Source organism: Megalobrama amblycephala, linkage group LG4, assembly GCF_018812025.1.
Source record: "Megalobrama amblycephala isolate DHTTF-2021 linkage group LG4, ASM1881202v1, whole genome shotgun sequence".
Classification (NCBI taxonomy): Eukaryota; Metazoa; Chordata; class Actinopteri; order Cypriniformes; family Xenocyprididae; genus Megalobrama; species Megalobrama amblycephala.
Window position 1 is genome coordinate 9,612,556 of NC_063047.1, and position 17,032 is coordinate 9,629,587.

Sequence of the window (17,032 nt, forward strand, 5' to 3'; positions counted from 1 at the left end):
AAAAAAGTCTTACGATCCAAGTTATAATTTGCGGCCCTTCGCATTTCATTTTGTTAAAATGCGGCCCTCTTGGCCTCTGAACTTGAGTACCCCTGGTATAATCAATGAACTTTACATTAATTATACATTTGTCAATGAGAAATCAACTGCCCTAAGGACCAAATGCTGAACTGCACACCTGTCACACTCTGAAATTTAATATTGGTTTGGGTAAGAGCTTATTAGAAAATAACTTTCATTTTTATATTAAGTAGAGCATGATCTCATAAATTGTGGATACATTTTTAATGTGTGATGAGAACTTTTTAAATATTTTTTAAAAATGTGTGTGGTGATGGAAATGAACAATTGCTGCAAGGTATCAAACCACATGTTGTCAATCATGATATATTCACTAAAGTAATTTAATCCATTTATAATCTAGTTTTTTAAAATTCCCTAAAAATAAAGTAGGTCACACCAGTGACTTCAACTAAAAGCTTCATATGAATAGGATTTTCTAATAAAAAATAAATAAAAAATTCTGATAACTGAAAAGAGATAGTGGACTTTCCATTGGCCTTTATTGATCTTCAGGAAATACGAAGGAGGAAGTCAAGTGATGTTATCAGTGCGATTATTTTTCAAAATAAGAGATTTGTTAAAGGTAAGCGACAACACCAGGGGACAACTACACTCATATATTTGATAGTTACGCATACATTATTGTATTTGAGATGGTTTAAAACCAATTTGTGAGCTCAAAATAAAGCACTTTCCCTCTACATGACTGTGGGGATGAGCGCTTCTGTGTTTGGAATTTTTAATAATTAAATATTGCCACATTGATGGCTCAAGAAGGTTTAATTGTTCAAATATTTATAATATATATATTATATATATATATATATATATATATATATATATATATATATATATATATATATATATATATATAAATAAAAATAAATAAAAAAAAAGCAGAAAGACAATTCAGTAAACATAAGATTTATTTGGTGATAAACACGGAAAACATGAATCAAGCACCAAGTTTATCTTTAAAAGAAATCTAATACCAAAGATACCACTACTGACAGCCACTGCATTGACCTCCTTGACCACAGCTGCCACGGTCACGTGACTTGTGATCACCATCGTGCCCGTGGCCGTGCCCGCCATCGTGCCCACGGCCGCCATCATCCCCGCCATCGTGCCCGCGGCCGTGCCCGTGCCCGCGGCCGCCAACGTCCCCGCCATCGTGGCCGCGCCCGCGGCCGTGCCCGTGCCCGCGGCCGCCAACGTCCCCGCCATCGCGGCCGTGGCCGCCATCGCCATCATCACCGCGGCCGCAAGTTTGACAGTTTTCAGCATACACTGGAGGCTCGGGCGGTTCGGCGGCAGGCTCGGGCGATTCGGCGGCAGGCTCGGGCGATTCGGCGGCAGGCTCGGGCTGTTCCTCGGGCTGTTCCTCGGGCTGTTCGGCGGCAGGCTCGGGCTGTTCCTCGGGCAGTTCGGCGGCAGGCTCGGGCTGTTCCTCGGGCAGTTCGGCGGCAGGCTTCACTGGAGGCTTGGGCGGTTCGGCGGGCTTCACTGGAGGCTTGGGCGGTTCGGCGGGCTTCACCGGAGGCTTGGGCGGTTCGGCGGGCTTGGGTGGTTCGGCGGGCTTCACCGGAGGCTTGGGCGGTTCGGCGGGCTTCACCGGAGGCTTGGGCGGTTCGGCGGGCTTGGGCGGTTCGGCGGGCTTGGGCGGTTCGGCGGGCTTCACCGGAGGCTTGGGCGGTTCGGCGGGCTTGGGTGGTTCGGCGGGCTTCACCGGAGGCTTGGGCGGTTCGGCGGGCTTCACCGGAGGCTTGGGCGGTTCGGCGGGCTTGGGCGGTTCGGCGGGCTTGGGCGGTTCGGCGGGCTTCACCGGAGGCTTGGGCGGTTCGGCGGGCTTGGGTGGTTCGGCGGGCTTCACCGGAGGCTTGGGCGGTTCGGCGGGCTTGGGTGGTTCGGCGGGCTTCACCGGAGGCTTGGGCGGTTCGGCGGGCTTCACCGGAGGCTTGGGCGGTTCGGCGGGCTTGGGCGGTTCGGCGGGCTTCACCGGAGGCTTGGGCGGTTCGGCGGGCTTGGGTGGTTCGGCGGGCTTCACTGGAGGCTTGGGCGGTTCGGCGGGCTTCACTGGAGGCTTGGGCGGTTCGGCGGGCTTCACCGGAGGCTTGGGCGGTTCGGCGGGCTTGGGTGGTTCGGCGGGCTTCACCGGAGGCTTGGGCGGTTCGGCGGGCTTGGGTGGTTCGGCGGGCTTCACCGGAGGCTTGGGCGGTTCGGCGGGCTTGGGTGGTTCGGCGGGCTTCACCGGAGGCTTGGGCGGTTCGGCGGGCTTGGGCGGTTCGGCGGGCTTCACCGGAGGCTTGGGCGGTTCGGCGGGCTTCACCGGAGGCTTGGGCGGTTCGGCGGGCTTCACCGGAGGCTTGGGCGGTTCGGCGGCAGGCATCCCTGGAAGGATACAGATGTCAGCTTTAATCAGTTCACTTAGCAGCATTCAGAATCGGATATAGAGCATAAAACTTGCAAAGCATGATTAGCAAGTCTTGCTTACAGTGTGAATTGTAGGCTATAATTAAATATTTATTAATTTTGTAAAGCCATCCTGTGCTTGAAACAGTGCTATGGGCTGAATTCAGGTCCAAAGACAAAAAACAGAAAGCAGAGCCAAACACTATATAACAAATACATATAGGCCTACCTGTACATGGAGCCATACACTGACGTCCACATCCACTACTGCAGCATTTCTCATTGTTCGGACAGTCACTGTCATAAGCACACAACTCGCCACACTTTACTGCTCCAGAGTTTTTACTTGGACACTCTCCTGGCTTTGCTGTTATACAGACACATTACAAAAACATGGTCACTGAACACAGAATCTGTCACAATGTAGCCTACACAAGACTAATAAAAAGCAATCTCATTCTCTTCAACCGTCCCATCAGTACTTGAGTCCGTCTTTGTCAGACCAGAAATCTTACGTTCTCTCCCTTTATTTAAAAAAAATAAATAAATAATAAAAAGTAATAATAAAATAATAATAAAATATTATATATAGAGGAAAGAAAACTTCATGAGTAAGATGGGATCATAGAGCTAAGATGCGCAATATGTCAGGAGACATTGTCAGATATGATTTTGACCATTTCATTTAAGTTTTGTAGAAAGCCTCTTAATTTCGTTATGTATAAATTGTACTTTAATTTTTATCCACGTTTCATCAACCAATATAAAGCAGCAAATATAGTAGACAAAATCATGACATGGAGGCGCCGGCGCGATCACCTTTGTTGCACATGAAAAGGAGTGCCTCAAATTAACCGATACTCAGGAACTCGTGTTTAGTTCAGTGCATCGGTTTCCTTGCAATTATTCATGAAACTTACTAGCAATCTCTGTGTGAGCACTTTTTTCCAGAGTTACTTTTGGAAGACCTCTAGAATCCATCATTAATTGAAACTCACTGAAAACAGGTGGCACGCACACAGGTCCACAGTCAAATCGGCAGCATTTGTGTCCTCCAGAGCAATCTCTATCAGAAGTACATCCTTTAAGGGATGGTACAACCATCAGCTTCGCCGGACATTGACCGGCCACTACAGAAGAGGATTCAAGAGGATCGTTAGGGGAGACCAGTGAGTGCTTTAATGGTTTGTTATTGACAAAGAATGCGGTTACAACCCACCCCACTACTGGTAAGGTGTGTAATAGAAGCAGAACGCTGACAGAACACATGGACAGTACGTAGGCCTATGTTGTTGATAAGTTACTATTGTAACAAAATGAATTGCACGTGTTGAAAAAAAGGGAAGTCATTTTGTAAGGCACTTTTTTTTCGGGCTGTGCAATGAAGCTAAACATCTCACCTGCGAATGCAGTGTCCGCTGTGCTCCAACATGCAGACAGACACAATAAAACAGCACCCAACGAGCAATACGCTCGAGCTGTCATCCTCTCGACCTGCAGTCTCACACAGTAAACTCTGCTGGAAGAAGCACTGAAATTAGTAAGTCAGGAGGAGCAGACAGCGAGGCACACAAAACTGCAATGAAAACACGTGCTGCTGAATCCCGCAACATAAATCGCTGTAAAAAGAGTTTTTGAAAACGCGTTTTTAAATATCCAAGGAGGTCTGGGTAACTCCAACCCTGATGAAACTCACCTGCCTGTATAGCTTCTATTAGCCTAATATTGAAGACCTTGATTGGCTTGTTCAGGTGAGTTTGATTAGGGTTGGAGGAGCGGAGTGCTGAGTTCACGCCGTATGCAGTGGCAGAGCCAGGATTTTTTGGGTGGCCAGGCAAGGGCCAGCAACCAGTCTGGGGTGGCACAGAAATCTTCATTATTTCAGCATAAAAATGAGTCTGACTATAATGTACTACTGAACTGCCTACAGCACAACTAAAAACGGTAATTTGTACTTAATTGTAATTGAGATAGTGAATTAGATCATGGAATGCTGAGTGAATTTGACCTTTTTTTAAATTTATTTATTTTTTAATCATTCCTCACTTGTGCAGGCATTGAATTTTATATATAATCAATGAACTTTACATTAATTATACATTTGTCAATGAGATAAATCAACAGCCCTAAGGACCAAATGCTGAACTGTACACCTGTCACACTCTGAAATATTGGTTTGGGTAAGAGCTTATTAGAAAATAAATAACTTTCATTTTTATATTAAGTAGAGCATGATCTCATAAATTGTGGATTGTGGTTTTAATGTGTGATGAGAACTTTTTTAATATTTTTTTAAAAATGTGTGTGGTGATGGAAATGACAATGAGTTAACGTGAATGTAGAGAAACAGTAGAGATATTTATTAGAAAAATATTTAAATTCATCACACTCATTAAACTCAATTCACAGAATCATTAATCATAAAAACACCTGGTTTAGTGTAGTGCTGATTTTGATGTATAAAACTGATTTGTCTCACCGATGAACGTTTACAGTGCATACTGTAAATAACTGACACAAATGATGGCAAGCCAAAAATATAAGCAATAAATGATGCATCAAATTCTCAACATTGTGAGATAATTATGAGGCTACATAATTGTGAGAGTTTGATACTGAAATGTTCTCATTGGTCTCTTAAGAACACTTATCTGAGAAAACAAGTTTCAGGACCGCATTTTTAGACCTCTGTGTCTTTTTTTTGTTTGTTTGTTTTTTGGTAAGTTATGTCTGCATCAATATGCTAGTATAACGGTGATTATATCTACTTTATTTCAGGAACAGACAAAACAGGAGAATGGGGAAAACAACTTGTTCTTCGTTTATTACTTTCTGTGTTCGTACAACATGCAGCCTGGAGCGCCCTTCAGTGGCAACAGGTGGTCAGGTTGAATTAACCCAGCACAGTAGGCTATTTATGTATGTATAGCAGTTTATACTATTTTATAGAACTTACTATTCATTGTATTTATTTTATTATTTTTCAATAATGATTTAATTGTTTAACTATAAATTTAATTGATATATCGTCCTCCTAACCAACTCCTAATCCTAAATAGGTACACCCATTGGTAACCCTCTTAAAATATTTAACCTGATTTGTTTAAATATATGAGCTACTTTATTCTGGTTTAAAATTTAGTTTTCTTGTAAAGACTGATGTGCTGACAGTGACTTTCACATTCAAGTTTTAAATGGCCGTGCTCTTGTTAAAAAATACGCTGGGGAGATAAGAAAAGAATAACTGACGCGTAAAATTTGTGTATGTAGGCTACAGGATATAGTTTCAAATATTAACACATAGCTGCAAAACTGTGCTGTAAATCTGTGCAATATAACATGAGGACTTCAAAAACACATTTTAACACATTGTTTTAATTAATAGCCTTCATTTCTGCTATTAACAAATACATAACTTGGACACTCACCTTTGATAACAGATCACTCTAAATTGTAATTTAAATTGTAATTTTCTTTAAAGCTGCTTTGAAACGATATGTAGGCTATTGTGAAAAGCATACAAGTAAATGTGAATGGAATTTAATTAAATAGCCTACACACTTGAGCACATAAATAATATTTGCTATAAATCGACATCTGTTTAAGTAAAAAAAAAAAAAATCAAAATACATCTTTGCAGACACAATAAATTGCAAGGTTGCAAGCCGCAGAACAACTGAGATTAAATGCGGAAGCAATTGTGCAAAGAGTCCATTTAGGCCTTTATTCACATAGGCTACTAACTGCATCTCATTTCGGAGGCTGCATCCTCCGGAGCTCGCATTTTAAGGCTGTATGGGTGTCTTATTTAAGAAAAGCAACCATAATCAAATTTACTGTTATTCCTTGTGAGGTGTAAAATACTGTAATTTTTTTCTTACTTTGCAATCTAACGGTTACTTTTCTTAAATGAGACTGCCTCGATGACGTACACTGTAATCAATTGCTGTAAAAATTACAGCAATATTTTACAGCCGATGGCTGTATTTTAATAATACAGCATATTGCTGTAAATTGCAATGAATTCCGAGAGCGTGGCGGTTTGAATCAAATTTAAAGAATATTGCTGTAAATTTCAAATATACAGAGGCATTATGGGATCTTCAACGGTCGAGATTCGGGTTGCAGCAAGAGGAGTGGTTTACAACTGTGGTAAGTGACTTATTATTTAATTTCCCCCTCAGTCTTTGGTAAATATGTATGTATCTACATTCGCGATTCATACTGGTAACCCCGGATTGACGCATCCTCCGTCCGCGGGGCGCGAAGCAGACTTGCGCGGGGTTTTCCTCAGCGCGGTCGCGGTAGGATCTCACACATTCCCCGGCGCTTTAGCATAGCGGCTATGGGCCGAAAATTAATAATTAGAAACAGTTGGAATTCACGAAAACTTCGTGTTCATCAGCACATCTGGTCTTGATTATTTTATGGCGTAAATCACATTTGAACATGCAGACAGTCATCTGTTAACACGGGCCGAAAGGAAAAAGCCTCGCGACGCGATCAGGTCGCTCACGGAGGATGTGTCACGCAAAATGGTGCTACTTCATGCTGTTAACGTAACCAATGTGATGTATTTGTGGACATTTGCTAACTTAAGGTAATGCAAACACTTTAACATAGGGTGACCAGACGTCCCCGTTTTCCGGGGACAGTCCCCATATATATATATATGGTATATATACAGTATGTGCTGCGTGTTTTAAAGAGAAGTGCGCACTTTGCTCACACGATCAGCTGGTGACATGGTGATCAAAATTAAAGCTCAAGGATTTATCTTAGAAATTGGCTAAAAATAGTATTTTAATTTCCCTATACGTTGTGTAAAGTAGCCTAACCAAAAAAAAAAAAAAAGTGCATTTGTTACAATAGCCTATATGGATATTATTGTCATATGAATAATTATATAGGTACACTGTTAACAATTTCCCTGTATTTTTACAGTACAGTACTGGCAGCAGGGTTGCCAGCAATGTACTGTATTTCGCTTTACAGCAATGTACTGTAATGCAATTTTACAGTACAAAGAACAGTACTGTATAACTACATAACAGTATTTTACTGTATTTTTACAGTATTTTGTAATTTGATCAATTTTTACTGTATTTTACTATATTGTATTATATAGTTATGTCACTGATAAATATTACTTATAATCATTGCTAATAATGATAAAATATATTTTAATAAATTATATAATACATAGGTTAGAATAGTATATACATACTATAGTTAGTAATATTACAATAGTACTATACTACAGAATAACATTACAAATCAAAAGGCAAACCAGAGTAAATTTAAAAAATGAATTTTTATTCAATCAATATATTTAAACATTTCAAAACATTTCAGAATTGTCACCATCTTTCGCCCCATCAGCAACGGTCTTGGTACAGTGCATCAGAAATTTGATTTATCTTAAAAAGTGAGCAAAAACAACAAGTGTCCCACAAGATTCAACCCTAACTGAAGGGCACGTGGATGGTTGCAAACAGGCCACAGTCCCTCAGTGTGAAGTCTTCCATTTAAACACAAAGGACCGAACGAAGCTGTTGACATGTGGGTTGATGGCCATCACTCTGCACCACCGTCCTGGTCTTCTGCTCACTCCCTGTCGGGCAGTACATTTCTTTCCTTCAATGCCAAAACTGTAACAAAGTCAAGGCACACACACAAATACACGTATTACAAAAACTGTTATCCACAGCACCAATAAAGATGAACAGACAGTGTAAGATAGAAATGTCAAATGAAAATTCTGTAGCAAAACAAAATGCAACTTATTTTTAAAGTGTAAAAGGTTGTATTATTATGGCTAATACTTACAAATACGCTTCCTTGTGAAAGCAATGCACTTTCCAGGATGCAAAGACAAGTGGACCACACTGCTGGAAGAAATCAAAATAAATGTTTATTCATTGATGTTGCTTGTTGGGGATAGGCTAACACATACACTGTTGCCACATGCATTCATATAGGCCTACTTCAATAATACATCTAGGTTAGTAAAATATTATCCTTGACCTTGCTGAATATATTGCCATGGCATGCATTATACTTGCTTTGTTGTCTAATAGATAATTATAAACGGTGATAAAGGTAATTTATACCCCAATTCATATTTTTTTAATAATCATAATCGTTTATTGTCATTACAGTCACTATGCTACAGAACAACTGCCCAAACAGATGCAGTAATAATCTGGCCAAGTTAACAATAGCCAATCTCTCTGACCCCAAACCACCCATTTACAGTACGTTTCAAGTGAAACTTAAGTATTTTCGATCTGGGCCGTCTTTTTCCATGTTTTTGTGCCTAAGCACTAACTGAAGACCGCGGCCGCTGCAGCCGTCAGTGGACGGCAAATATAATACGTTTGAGCTTGTGTGCACCGTCAGTGTACGACTATAAAAGTGCTTGTTTTTCTCACTGACAGGCTCGAATCGGACAACATTATGGAAAGGATCCCCACAGGAATATACTTTTTTTTTTAATCGCAAGATCCTTTTTGTTTAAACAGAAACGGCCGTATCGATCTCCCAGCAGATTCCAACCTCGCGCGCATTAGTAAAACAAACTTCGTTCAAACTCGACAGAAACAAATTAAAACTCACCAAACCCGTTTCGGTTCGTCTTTCCACGGTTCCAACAATCATCGACATCGAGTTTGGTAGAAATAAACCCGAAGCTAATTCACTGAGTTAGATTTTAAAATGTCAGGAGAGCAGCAGGGCAAAACAGCGCATACACATCTAATAACGGTGTTTTCGACTACAGCTAGCAACATTCGCTGGCTAAATGTGCAGTTTCATTCCAGAATAAAAACGATACACTTTGTAAAAACCTAATAGTAAAATTAACTTACCAAACTTCCAGAAATACACCGTTCTGCTTCTCCAGTCACCAGCGGCCGTGTTCTTCTGTCTGTGTGATGTGACGTCAGGTGGCGCGTTATTTACAGCAATCCTGTATTATTGCCTGGTATATTACAGCCAGGTTACAGCAGGGTTACAGCAACACTAAAATGTACTGTAAAATATTCCTGCTCAATCAAAATTACCCAGAATGCAATATAAATTACAGTATTTTACTGTAATATAGAAATATGGTACTGTACTGTAGGTTTTTACAGTACTGTGCAAAATCTACAGCGACATTTAACAGTGTAGGCCTAAAACATTATTATATTATTATTTTATTGTAATAATTGTTTGGCATCCTAAAACACCTAAAACGATGTAGACTTTATATCACAACTAAAAAGGTGTTTGAACCCTCTTTAATGTCTAGGTACAAGTCAATTTTGTTTCTTTGTTCAGTTTTGCACACTGTACATGGGTTGAAGCTCTTAATTTTGAGCTTCCAGAGTGCACCAGATTGATGCATTTAACCTTAAAATGTACAAAATTTTCTTCTGGGGGTGAATGCCCTAGAGGACAGAACATTTTACAAATTCCAGTGGGAATAATGTAGCCTACATTTTATGAACTTTACTCAAGAATACTACAACAAAGCTCCTTTCATGTCAGTAAAGCTGTTAACAGAAAATTAAAATGTCATTGGACAAAAGTTGTAATTTTGTACAGTATAAACAGCTCGTGAAAATTAAAATATTCAATTCAATAATAAATGTTGCAAATATTATTTGTGTTATTTATCTCACATTATATTTTGTAATGAGATTTTTCAAAATAGTGCAATCGTTAGTTAGTTTTTTGTAGTTAGGCCTACTGGCTAGTTATTTTGGTGAATTGTATTAAAACCAGACCAAAAATCCTAATAATAAAATTAAATCATAATATTTATTAATGTAAAATCTGAAACCCACAGCAATTAAAAAAAATAAATAAATAAAAATAAAAAATGTCCCCGTTTTTTAATTAATAGATAATAACACATGAGATTTTGGTGGTATTTTGACCACTTACATAGGAAATGTCCCCGGCTTCCATTTCAGAAATCTGGTCACCTTACTTTAACATCTCTGTTTGATATAAGTTTACCTTGTATAGTTAATTTATTACCATTAAGTTACCAAAATCAAATCATTTTTAACTTGAAATGAAATGTGCTTTTTACAGAAATGAACAAACTGATCATCCTGTAACTTACTTGTCTTTTAGATTCATTTTATATCTTTTGAGGCCTTTAACACAACTACAACTAACTAGTTGTTTCTCAACTAGATTAGACATTTATTTTTTAGGGTGAATGTTTTAGACGTCTCTCTATTTGACGCTGGCAAACAAATTAGTTAAATAAGGTGTTTTGATTAGTGGGACATCTAAAACTTTTTGGGAGGTAAGTATTCAGGACTGGAGTTGTAGGCTAATACTGCTCTACCACATGGTATAATTTCAAAAATATGATTACATGCCTCAAAAGCTAAAACCAATCTGAATTCCTGACCCTTTAGGCACTTTGTAGGTATTTATCTGGAGAGAGGAACAAAGACGAAATGAAAAGTGCGATCTAAAACAACAGGCCAGACAGTTCCGAAGAAACGGTTGCGTTCAGCCACTCTTCTGTGCAAAGTGATGGATTTTCAGTGGAATTTCTGAAATGTAAGAAATACACACACACACCAAGATCTATTTTTCCTTTTATTATATACTTTTATTATTCTATATCTGTATCTGACTGTATCTATCATCCCTCTATCTGTCACTGACTGTATCTGTCATTCCTCTATCAGTCTCTGAAAGTATTATGTTTTGTAATATATCTAATGTATTGTCCTCTTTGTTCCTTTCAATATATCTAGCCTCTCTTTGAATCCTTGGATGGAACATCATCTGGAGCAGAATTGTTCTGGGTGAATTAAGTTATGCATTATACAACACTTTATGCCATTAAAATTTGTTTAAAGCTTATGCAGTTAATAGTCATTAAGTGAGCAATAGGGAAAATATATTGTATACTGCATTTTACATATTCTACTTGACTAAACTACTTGAATGTGTGTATTTGCTATTTAAAGAAGTATGTTAAATGCAGTATACAATATATATTTTTTGTAAAAATGCAGTATACAAAATATATAAATTGCTGTAAATTTTACAGTAAAACACTGGCAGCAGGGTTGAAAGCCAGTTACTGTAATTTTTACAGTAGTGTTTCTGTAATTTAATTTACAGAATTTTACTGTATTCTCGAATACAGAATACAGAACTGACTCTAACATTTTTAACAGTGCTATGCTGCGTTGTTGCAACATCCTCATGGCAGACATGTTTAACTGGGATTCAGCAAGCATTAAGTATCATCATCATCACTTTTTCTTGAAAAAAAAAAAAATTCTTTACAATAAGACCAAATATCTGGTCGGGAATCAGGATATTAAAAATTTGTGGATGATATTATAACAGTCCTTCAGGTCACTATGCAGCCATACTGATGTATCGTTCATAGATTAAGTATTTGCCTATTAAAATCCAAACAGTGACTTTTTTTTGTATATTGTGTATATTAGCAGATATCCAGAAAGTAGTAGCACAGTGATGTCTCTAAACAACCTGTTTAAGTCACTGTGAGCAAGGACATGCTGGTTTGGGGATTAATCTCACATGGAGCCCAGATGTTCTTTCTGAATATATCATCACCATTTATCGAGAAATATTCCTCTCTGTCTATAATAATGTGCGCAGGCCATCACAAAGCAGGTATCTCAAAGGAATAATGCTGCAAGAACACCACTAGCCAATGCATTAGTGAAGTTTTTAATATTTTATTGACAGTTGCAATGGAAACATTTTAAGCAGCAATCTTTTCTGTGATTGGTTGACAAAAAAAAAAAAAAAACCTGTATCCTAAGGGTGGCGAGAAATCACCGAGGTTACAAGAGCATTGTATATGATAAAAACAAACTTCATATTTATCAGGAGACCGGTGTTCTTGTATATCAAAACAATTTAGTAAGATCAGAATGAAGAAAAGCAGCTGGGGACATGTCATATTGCTTCAGTGCAGCATATTGCCACATGAATAAAAATAAAATGAATATAGACTACAACAACAACTAAGGCACCACCTACAAGTGCAGGGCTATTTTAAACTGTGTACACTCTGGGTAAATACTGTTCAGAAATAAAGGGAAAAAGATTAACCCCAGAAGATGCTTTTTAAGTGTCATTCTATTAAGGGATTCTTCAAAATAATACTGCGAAAAAATTTGAATGCCTCAAAAACAAAAGTCTCTTATTTAAAAAAACAAACAAAACAACAACAAAAAAGCTTAAAATAAGAATAGGATTAAAACCTAAACTAGAAATACAGTTTGATATTTTAATTTTCTGTTGCCTCAAATTATCACTCTATATGATCAGAAAATTGAAAGAGTGTCATGTTATAATTATCTGGGTTTTTTACTAGATGAAAAGCTCACATTTAAACCCCATGTAGACAACCTGGTAAAAAAACTGAGAGTTAAACTGGGTTTTTATTATAGAAATAAGGCTTGTTTTAATTTAAAAGTAAGAAAGGAACTTGTTGCTGCTACATTTTTATCTGTTATAGACTATGGAGATATTCTGTATATGCATGCAGCAAAGTCTGTTTTATGTTCACTAGATTCTATTTACCATTCTGCTTTACGCTTTGTTACTAATGCTGAATATTCTACACATCATTGTACTTTGTACAGTTTATCAGGTTGGCCTCCACTCTCAATTCGTAGACAGCATCACTGGCTTATTTTTATTTATAAGGCAGTGATAGGACTGTTGCCTTCTTACTTATCAGTTTTTTCTTTGGTAGAAAATAATAGATACAATCTCAGATCAAGTAATAGCATTCTTTTTATTATACCTGCTGTAAAATCTGAATTTGGTAAAACTGCCTTCCGTTACAATGCCCCTTCAACCTGGAATGCTTTGCAAAAACAGTTGAAGCTAGGCACTATTATATCTCTTAAAGATTTTAAATTATATGTCACAGAAACTTTCAGCTATAAGTGTGATTGTATATAGGCTGCTGTTCTGTTTTGTTTTCTGCTTGTCTTGATTATGATATTGTGTTATATTTTGTTTGTTGTTGTATTTAACTCTTGTCCTTAGGTGTTGTTGTATGGCTTATGGGGTGCTGATACATTTTTAAGTGCTGCCTTTCTTGGCCAGGGATCATTTGAAAAAGAGACTTTAGTCTCAATATGACTTCCCCTGGTTAAATAAAGGAAAATAATAAAAAATAATAATAATAACTTCTTTTTCTCTTTAGGAAAAGGCACAAACAGGGAGCGGCCACAAACCTGCAGCAGTGAGAAACTATAACTAAAGGAATTATCAACAGGGATCTCACTCTCTCACACACACACACACACACACACACACACACACACACACACACACACACACACACACACACACACACACACACACACACACTATTTTTGCTCTTGTGGGCTGCCAATATTGGCAGAGTGGTTGATGGGGAGCATGTAGCCATGATCTTAGGCATGTTTTTTAATCTATACTGTAGTCGTTTTATTAGAAAGGCACATAGATACAATTTTATAGCAATAGCTAGTCTATTGCACCATCGCAATGGCACTGTGCAGTTTGATATATCAACCATACTGATTTGAATTACAGTCTTGGCACACTGGCATGTCTCTCTGGAGTGCTTTTGGAGTCTATCCTAACAATGGAATTCAATTCTTATTGAAATCCCAGTTTTACTGAAATAAAAACCCTTTAGTTTGGTTAATCAGCAAACTGTTAATGTTTTCCGATATAAAAAGCTACATCTAGGTCAAAACACAAAGCAAAAAAAAAAAAAAAAATCTCCCTTATCATAATGCAGTAACCCAAACAACACTCCTGAATTAAAGGGATTTTTGAATTGTGCAGCATTATTCTATATTTGGCTTTATTTTCTGTTGGAGTGGTGAACTGTTGGTACTGTAGTTCCTCTGCAGGCATGATGCAAAAGGCAGGCTGTAGCTCCCCCTGTTGGCTGACTGTGGTACATTTACATGCACTCGAATTCGTCAATTCGCTGTTTGGTGTTTCCAGAGCGGATCTGACGAAGCGTCTTGTATTTGTCGCGTCCTGCTCGTACATTCTCTGCGTGGATGATGTCGTTCTGGGTCTTCTTGGTGTCATCACGAGCATTAGCAAGCTCAGAAGTAAGAGCCTGTGGAAAAAAGGAGACTTTTCAATTTTTTTATTTTTCATATGAAAGTAAATTTACTCTGGTAAAGCATTCATTGTATGCCGTCCAATTTTTACTGTATTGAAAAAGTGCAGCATAGACATTCTGCAAGATGACTCCTTTTGTGTTCCATGCAAACACAAATGTCAGTCCAGTTTGGAATGACATAAGGATAAGTAAATGATAAAAGTGTTATTCTTGTGTGAACTATCACTTTAAATAGTGCGTTTGTGAAGTAGTTCTCTCACCAGCAGGTGTTTCTGCACCCGTTCGTTCTTCTCAGCCTCCGTCATGCGCTCCTCCTCACTCCTGTCTTTATAAGCTGCTGCGGAGGTGAGTTCGGCGGAGGCCTCTGCACTGCTCTCATCACCTTCATCGTTGTCATTTTCGCCATGCACTGGCTCTTGGACATGGGATGACACGACTTTGTTCTTTAGCTCCTCTTTAGTCTTCTCTAGGTCCTCCTGCACCTGAGTGGCCTGGAAAACACACAGCACTACATTAACTCACAAAATTGACACCATAATGTCTTAAAAATTAACCAGCATTGTGATATTTGTGCCTTTCGGCCATTAAAGAATGTTCTTTTATCACAAGAATGAGACCAGGGTTGCCAGGTCTGTGCAACTAAAGTAGCCCAATGGCCAGTCAAAGTAGACCAATGCCATTTTCTCCGTTGTGCGGCCGAATTCTCCACTGAATTTTACATCTGGGGGGTGTTTTGGGGGTGTTAGAGTGCCAAAATCATACATGCAGAGATGGAAATCAGCCTGCAGAAGAAGAAAAAAATGAACCCCCTGCAACAACTTGAAAGTAGCCCAATTCCACAGGAAAACCACAAGCTTGGCAACGCTGATTAAGACTAGGGGTACCATCCACACACTTCGGCACACACCTGCACCGCGGATGGATGGATGGATTGTTCTACAGTAAGCTTCTGTAAGGCACCTGCTGACAATTAATCATGTTTACCTTCATTTGCCACTGATGCTTCCTCCTCTTTCTTCTTTTTGGCATCTTCCAGCAGGGAGATCTTGGAGGTCAACTCTGCCAGTTCAGTGGCCTGTATACACACACACACACACACACACATTCTCAGAGTTGCATGGAAACAGATTTAATTATGGGTGTCTTGCTCTTTGTGGTTGGATGATGTTTGGTTCTCATGGAAACTTCAGAACTGTAGTTTGGTTACCATGGTTACAACTGTAACCTACTACAAGGGTTGTATAGGTGTTGCTGTGAGGCTGTCATAGTGACTAGATTTGTGCTGCCATGGTGGCTGGCAATGTGTAGATTGGTTGACATGGCAACTGACCAGATGCTCCTGGTTCTTCATTTGACTCTCAGATTGCTGCAGCAGAGCTGCTTTGGCCTCCTCTGCCAGACGGCGCTCTCGTTCCAGGCGCTCTGCCTCCTCCTGAGCGCGTTTACGCTCCTGATCCAACTCCAGCGCCCTGCGGGTCTGCTCCTCCAGCTCTGCACACACAAAATAAGGAGTGATTATTGACCATTAATGAATAAATGAAAGATTAGAAACAGCTAATTTCACTCCATCTCACCTTGCTGAGCTTTTTCGTCTGTTCTTCTATCACTTTGAGTCTCTCCATCAGCACTTCTTTTTCTTTTTCAATCTTCTCTTTCTCTTTTTCAGCCTGCTCTCTCTTCTTACGTTCATCTTCCAACATGGCCCTGCAACATTAGTGTATGTGAGGGTGAAAGACAAACAGACAGATGTATTAGAAGAGGAATGTGTCCTTCCTGTCATTGTGAAGGGTCCAGCACTGAACAATGAACTAATCTAAACATAAAACCATCACTTTATTAGCTTAACACACAGGCACACATAAATAAGTATAAACACTTTAAATGATCTCAAGATGTAGGCTAGCTCCTTGTGTGCCTGATAAATATTTCTCACATAATTTGTGGTGTTTCGATTGTGAAAAAATTATGATTCAGTGTTTTGAGTCTGAACAAGACCTAAACTGAACGTTCATGAATGTTCATAAACAGAATAAATAAGTTTGTGAATGTGATGTGTTTGTGAATGTTCATTTAGTCCGGAGGTCGGCAACCCACGGCTCTTTAGCGCTCCCCCTAGTGGCTCCCTGGAGCTTTTTCAAAAATGTATGAAAATGGAAAAATATTTTTTGTTTTCATATGGTTTCTGTAGGAGGACAAACATGACACAAACATTCTTAACGTTTTCCAATGCTGTAAAAATTTGTATAATAAATATTAAATTTCAACATTTCTGTCAACGAAGATTTGCGTCATAGCCTGCGACACACGTTTCTTTTTTTTTTTTTCGCGACACACGTTTCAGCGAGGCGCGAGGGTATGCATCGACGTCACTTTCCCGCCGAAAGCGCGCTCCCTCAGCTGGACTGAGTGGCAAAA

General features: G+C 39.1%; 1 protein-coding gene, 1 long non-coding RNA gene and 1 pseudogene across 3 annotated transcripts; all 3 read right to left on the bottom strand.

Moving 5' to 3' along the window:
• Positions 1-971: 971 nt before the first annotated feature.
• On the bottom strand, positions 972-4,167 carry LOC125266546 (extensin-1-like). Of its 2 annotated transcripts, XM_048187318.1 has the most exons (5): positions 3,876-4,167; positions 3,474-3,605; positions 2,705-2,842; positions 2,447-2,454; positions 972-2,416 (listed from the first exon to the last, which is right to left on the bottom strand). In XM_048187318.1, the coding sequence occupies exons 1-5, from the start codon at positions 3,958-3,960 to the stop codon at positions 1,067-1,069; spliced, it is 1,713 nt and encodes a 570-aa protein (XP_048043275.1). In that variant the 5' UTR covers positions 3,961-4,167; the 3' UTR covers positions 972-1,066. The 2 variants fall into 2 exon arrangements, with proteins under 2 accessions (XP_048043275.1, XP_048043274.1); XM_048187317.1 differs by having other exon boundaries at positions 972-2,454; positions 3,876-4,164.
• Positions 4,168-7,774: 3,607 nt separating this feature from the next.
• LOC125266070 lies at positions 7,775-9,608 on the bottom strand. The gene is made up of 3 exons (XR_007184421.1): positions 9,345-9,608; positions 8,305-8,366; positions 7,775-8,126 (listed from the first exon to the last, which is right to left on the bottom strand). It is a non-coding gene; the product is annotated as an uncharacterized LOC125266070 (long non-coding RNA).
• A 4,326-nt stretch (positions 9,609-13,934) lies between these two features.
• On the bottom strand, positions 13,935-16,317 carry LOC125266039 (annotated as a pseudogene).
• Positions 16,318-17,032: the final 715 nt, after the last annotated feature.

Excerpts from the sequence above, each read along its gene's own strand:
- LOC125266546 (XM_048187317.1), bottom strand. The coding sequence starts at position 3,960 with ATGACAGCTCGAGCGTATTGCTCGTTGGGTGCTGTTTTATTGTGTCTG. Across the intron at positions 3,606-3,875 it reads AGCGGACACTGCATTCGCAG|TGGCCGGTCAATGTCCGGCG; the intron begins GTGAGATGTTTA and ends CCTCTTCTGTAG. Across the intron at positions 2,455-2,704 it reads GTGTATGGCTCCATGTACAG|GGATGCCTGCCGCCGAACCG; the intron begins GTAGGCCTATAT and ends GTATCCTTCCAG.